At 37.1% G+C, this 5554-nt stretch overlaps 1 protein-coding gene across 2 annotated transcripts in view; it reads right to left on the bottom strand.

Annotated features, from left to right (window-relative positions):
• Positions 1-218: 218 nt before the first annotated feature.
• The window catches only part of FAM47E (family with sequence similarity 47, member E), a 62341-nt gene continuing 57005 nt past the window's right edge, over positions 219-5554 (bottom strand). For both annotated transcript variants that reach the window (XM_011966207.1, XM_011966206.1), the window contains 3 exons: positions 4830-4985; positions 2740-2817; positions 219-612 (listed from right to left, as the gene is read on the bottom strand). In XM_011966207.1, the coding sequence (XP_011821597.1) occupies positions 547-612; positions 2740-2817; positions 4830-4985 (300 nt within the window). In that variant the 3' untranslated portion in view covers positions 219-546. The remainder of the gene's footprint in view (positions 613-2739; positions 2818-4829; positions 4986-5554) is intronic.

Below are 5554 nucleotides of genomic sequence, written 5' to 3'. Positions count from 1 at the left end.
CCCCACCTCCAACACTGGGGATCAAGCTGCAACATAAGATTTAGTGGGGCCAAACAGACAATATCCACCCATCGCAATGTCGACAAAAGGAAAAAATATCTCAGTAAATTTAATTCAAAATGAAAGAAAATAATATTGTAAAGGAAAAGGAAAAGAGGTACTCACTCAATAGCAGGGGAAGAACCTGGGAAAAAAGCAATAGAGTAATTCTGTTTTTATTTATGGCTTTATTTATTTTTACAAATAGTTGATATACCTATATAATATTCACAGTGCTACAAAAATGTGAGAAGATTACATGTGAATATTGATCTCATAGGTGATAAAGTATACAAAATGTTGATTAACTGAAGCAGAAATCCACTGAGAAATGTTTATAACCATCAGGTACTACGTTTACAGATGTTGCCAAGTCAAAGTTGAACATCCACAGTGGGACACTCATCATAAATTCTGTTTAATCTTTAAAAGGAGACAGAGAAAAAGCCAAGTATGTAGTAATAAAATCTGCCTAATCATTCTCCTATGATTCTTCTATGCTTGAGTTCATTTTATAGGAGTCTTATTACATGCACGTTTACATTCCTTCCCAATATACATATTCTCAAGGAACTAAAAAAAAATGAGAGAACCTTCATTAGACTGACAAACAAAACTTGTACAGTATAGTCCTCCCCACAATCACTACCAAACCCAACTCAAAATTTCACACTCTAATATATATCCTTATACTACGCAAAATCACATGTTAATAATCCGACCATGATAGATGTTGGTCTTTGGAAGGTAGTCACATAGTATCAGAAACACTCAGATGGAATTCACACTTGTTCTGTGCCCAAGTCTGGCCCAGCCCCGCTCAATATAGCCTTGTGCTGCCCATCCCTGCTACTAAGGCTTGGGACCCATCTGTGTAGCAGAGGGAATGAGGCTGTGGGTGATGCATCAAGTAGATAATCCAGCAGCAAATACTGGAATGTGTAGGTAAGTGTGTATGTTCACATAACATATGTGAATGTATATATATAGAGGAGGTTAAAAAAAGAATATTCACATATAGATTTAAGTAAGAAATAACTGTGTATACACACATATATATTTATATACTCTATGTGTGTATATGCATATATATCTTATTCCCTGTATTAGAGTCCCTTCTCTCTTTCAGCTGAAATCTTATTGATAAAATAAGAATATAGGATGTAAGAATAAAGGGACAAAATATTGTAGGGTTTTGAGTGACAGGTGTTCTCAGAGGACTCTGTTGTGACCAGGGGCATAATTTCTCTAGTCAATGTGACTGAAAAGAGGACAGCCAGTGTGTCAGGCATGCTTCCTTTTGCCCAAAACTGAACTAAATGTTCATCAACAGCATGGACTGAATCAACAGGAGACACATCAAAATGAAAAAAAGAAATGTGTTTGCCACTAAAAATGTTAAGATACAAAAATGAGTAATATCAACAGCAAATAAGGATTTATATATACACACACATATACCACAGAAGTACATCTTCATATATCTAATATGGACATGTAAACACATAATTATGTAACATTAAAGCTATATATGCATATTTTATATTTTATATATTATATATAAATATAGTTATGCAAGCCTCATATACAGATTAGGCAGTTATTTGTATAAGTATATTAAATATATCTAGCAGACCTAGTTATTGATGTTCAAACTAAAGGAGTTCCTCCAAACCAGTTCTATAATGGAGTTTCTCAATCTCAAATCTCCATCTCATGCTCTAGACTTGCCTGATTTAACTTTGAAACTGGTCTGATTCTGAACTTTGTCCTACATTTATTTAATAGCAGTATCAGCTATTGTTAGTTCTATCACTCTTGGAAAAACAGAAATCAAATATCCCATTTCCAGGAACTTCTGACCATCTCAGTTGCACTGTTCCCTAAAGACCCCAAGGTACGTGCACACAGAGGACAGTGGACAAATGCATGACATTATCAGCTATGACTTCAGCCCTAGATGCCCATCTTGTCTCCTGCTGCAGTAACAGGGCTGATCTGGGCATACTGCTTGAGGCAGCAGGCCCCCCCACTCCATGTTCCCTTCTGCCAACCTCCCACCCCACCCCTGTTACAAGTGATTGTCCAAAGGGGGACCACATTGTGTGGAGATGCTGGGGCCAGCTTTACAAGTTAGTAAGGGGAAACCAGGAGGCAGAGAAGAAGAAAGGAAAAAAAGGCAGACGACACTGGCCAGGCTCCCCAGGAAGTGAACTTTTGCCTTAGCCTGTTTCCACTTGAGGCAGAGCTAATAGTGCAATGATAAAATTGCAAATCCCAACTCTATTTTGTCCTAACCCAAGCCACAGCTCTCTGTCCTTAGACAAGGATGTAAAGGAGACTTGAAAACATCCTAGAGAATTCAGGGTGTTGAGTAACAGTTGGAATTTGCAAGGTCCATGCCCTGTACATAGACCTCCTATTGAGGCCAAACCCAAGGAAGATGAGTCAAAGATCAGCAGGGAAATGGTATCTCTGACAGTAGCAGAAACCAAATAGGCAGAACAAAAAGGGCAAAATGCCATATCCTATCTCTGAGTCCCCGTCTGGGGAAAAGCACGCCCTTTCTTCCAGGGGCCTGTCTTGGTACGTGCCTGTGAAAGAACTATTTGGGTTTGTCAGGGTCATAACCTCTTCCCATCAACAACTGTGAGCCACGAAGCCCCTCAGCAGGGCCTTCTGAAGTAACCCTTTACTCACACGTGGCATCCTGTAGCCCCTGCTTAGAATGAAATCCTTAAAGGCAACTGTTCCGTGAAGGTCTGCAAGTAACTCCTCCTAAAAGAGTACCCACAGAAGAAAGGGGTCAGCCATCAGAAGCTTGATTTCGCATTTGTTCTCATTAAAAGCATTTAGCTCTTTATAAAGTATCTCATTTTAATCCATATCCTTCTTGTTTTTGAATATGTGTGTAATGTTCCTGAGTTGATGAATATGAAGGCTTTTAAAGACGTCCAGCTTTCTCTCCTTCCCCTACCCTTTTCCTTATCCCCGTATTAAGGATGGGCAACACATTTTAGCGATTAGACAATTATTGACCTATGATGTCTGGAATCTAACCTAGTTAAGATTAACAGTATATCCACAAATCATAGATCTTAACTTCAAAGGACATGACAATCAAAAATGACTTGATCAGTCCCAACATCTGTGATATTTATGCATCTTTTTAGTTTTTCTTTACATGTATTTTAATTTAAAAATTGGATGCATAAGTTTACATAATTGCAATTCAGTATTTTAAGACCATTTCACCTTCCAAACCAAATCTATCAAGAATAGTCAAAACTCATGAGTCCCCAGAAAGACAGTCATGTTGTCATAGTACTTACCAGTACCCCATAGTGCCTGTGTCTTGTAAACTGGGGTGCCACAGTCTAGTGGTACCACCTATAGTTGATAAGGTAAATCATTCCTCAGGCATTAAAAAGGTGTGTTTTATAAAAATTGTAGAACAATTCCATTGTTATGAATCCTTCCTGTGTCTAAACTGCCTGATAAACAATCTTTTACTATATGAGTTATATCAATTATATTTCCAAAATTTAAATAATACTACTTCATTCGCTCACTGTAACCATTTTGGAAAACATCCTTATAGCATTTGTCATCAAAATGAAATATGTTTTGTAAAACTTTTGAAGTCTTTAAGACTTAGTCATTAAGAATATGTTTTTAAAAAGAGAACTCTAGACACCTTAAAGCAAAAGTTTGTAGCTATTTTTCTTTTTAAATATTTGAGAAAATGATATTACCTTTTATAATAATAGTGTAACTGGAATAGCTTTATGTTATATATTAAATTCACATAAACTTAGGCTCTCCAAAAACTATACTAAGAAATTCTGCCAAACATTATTTACATAATTTTGAGATTTATATAAACATGTAGTGCTCATAAATTTGTGTCATACCTCACACCTGAAAATAAGAATTTATATTCAGTACTGGAAAAGATTAAAATGACCATCCTTCCTGTCTTAGCTTTCCAATCTGAAGAAGACAATTGATGAGTGATTACTGATGAATAATGAGTCTAATTCGTATTGTATTTTGCTTTCTCAAAGTGTTTTCACATCTGTTATCTGGGAGAAGTTTGGGGTCTGTTGAAAAAGAGAAGAGGTTTGCAAATATCCTCATTTAGAGTACTATGCAAGTGTTTCATCAATATTTCCAAATTTCCAGGGCTATAATGAGTATCTTCTTTCCTTTAGCTACTTTTACACAAGAAATGAGCAGGCACACAGCTTATCTGTAGTAAAATTAGAGCACATCCTTGTTGTGTTTGTTGCTTTGCAATATCAAACAGTGCTTAACCTTTGTCCCTTTCCTCTCAGACAGATCCTGCAACTCGAATGAATTGCCTAAAAGAAATTTCCTGGCTGAAATTTTGAATGTTTTGACATTCACCCGTAGCTGATAGGAAACAAGCTTCACATTTTGTTACCCAAAGAGAACTCATGACATCACATCTATTCTGGGCACTGAGGTGGTCCTACCAAGTCACACTGCCCTTTGAACAATTATCCTTGGAATAAATTGTTCCAAAAATGTTGAAATACCATGAGTAGAGATGCCATGTCTACCACAAAGCTAGGAGATTCCACGTCTTGCTTATTACATATTCTCCATAACATGACTTGGCTTTCTCCTTGCTGAATTCAATATGCAAGGTGGAGGGCTTTCAGGAGCCTTTGTATTACGCCACAGAGTCTAGTTCAGTACTAGGGTGGCAGACACACTGTGGTCATCTTAAGCTCAGATGATCGAATCTCAGTATAAATACATACCTGTTCCTGCAGCTCCTTTTTAAAATTCTCCTCTTGAGCTTTATGTGAGACCTCAGGGTCAACCAGAGGCTCGTCTGCTCTTTGCTTTTTCCACAACTTGGGGTTCAAATACCACGCTCCATACCTCATCTTCACCCACTTTGGCTTACAAGGATTCTATGGAGAGTAACACAATTCCCAGTGCCATTGATTTTTTGTTTGTTTGTCATTTCAAACATCTAAAGCTCAGCTTAGGAGAGCAAGATCATTACTTTGGAATTTAGGTTGGCCCTTGCCAAAGTATTTTGTGAAGTTTCAGCATGCTTTGATTTTACAAAGTAAACATTAAAGTTCATGATTTAAAAAATAATGCAGTGGTTAATAACACGGCCTTTGGATTTTGACAGACCAGGGTTCAAATCCAGCTTTCCTCTCACTCAGTAGGTGTGAGATGATCAAATTACATAAATTCTTCATCTGTAAAATGGAGATAACAATAGTATACACCCCCACAGGGCTGTTGTGAAGATTAAAGGAGAGAATGTATGTAAAGCAGCTAGAAATCATGTAAAAATCACATGTTTTCCCCTAGGGTAAAGACCTTGAATAATACTCAGTCAATCAAAATAGTAAGTTATTAGACAGTATGAACCCAGCACGGTGCTCAGCCTTGCACATGCTACAATATTGTTTTATCAAACTGCTAACACCAAGCTTTTGCCTTATTTATTTTTTTCTTTCTTTCT

Source organism: Mandrillus leucophaeus, unplaced genomic scaffold (assembly GCF_000951045.1).
Source record: "Mandrillus leucophaeus isolate KB7577 unplaced genomic scaffold, Mleu.le_1.0 Scaffold75, whole genome shotgun sequence".
NCBI classification, from domain to species: Eukaryota; Metazoa; Chordata; class Mammalia; order Primates; family Cercopithecidae; genus Mandrillus; species Mandrillus leucophaeus.
This window is presented reverse-complemented; position numbering and strand designations above follow the sequence as displayed.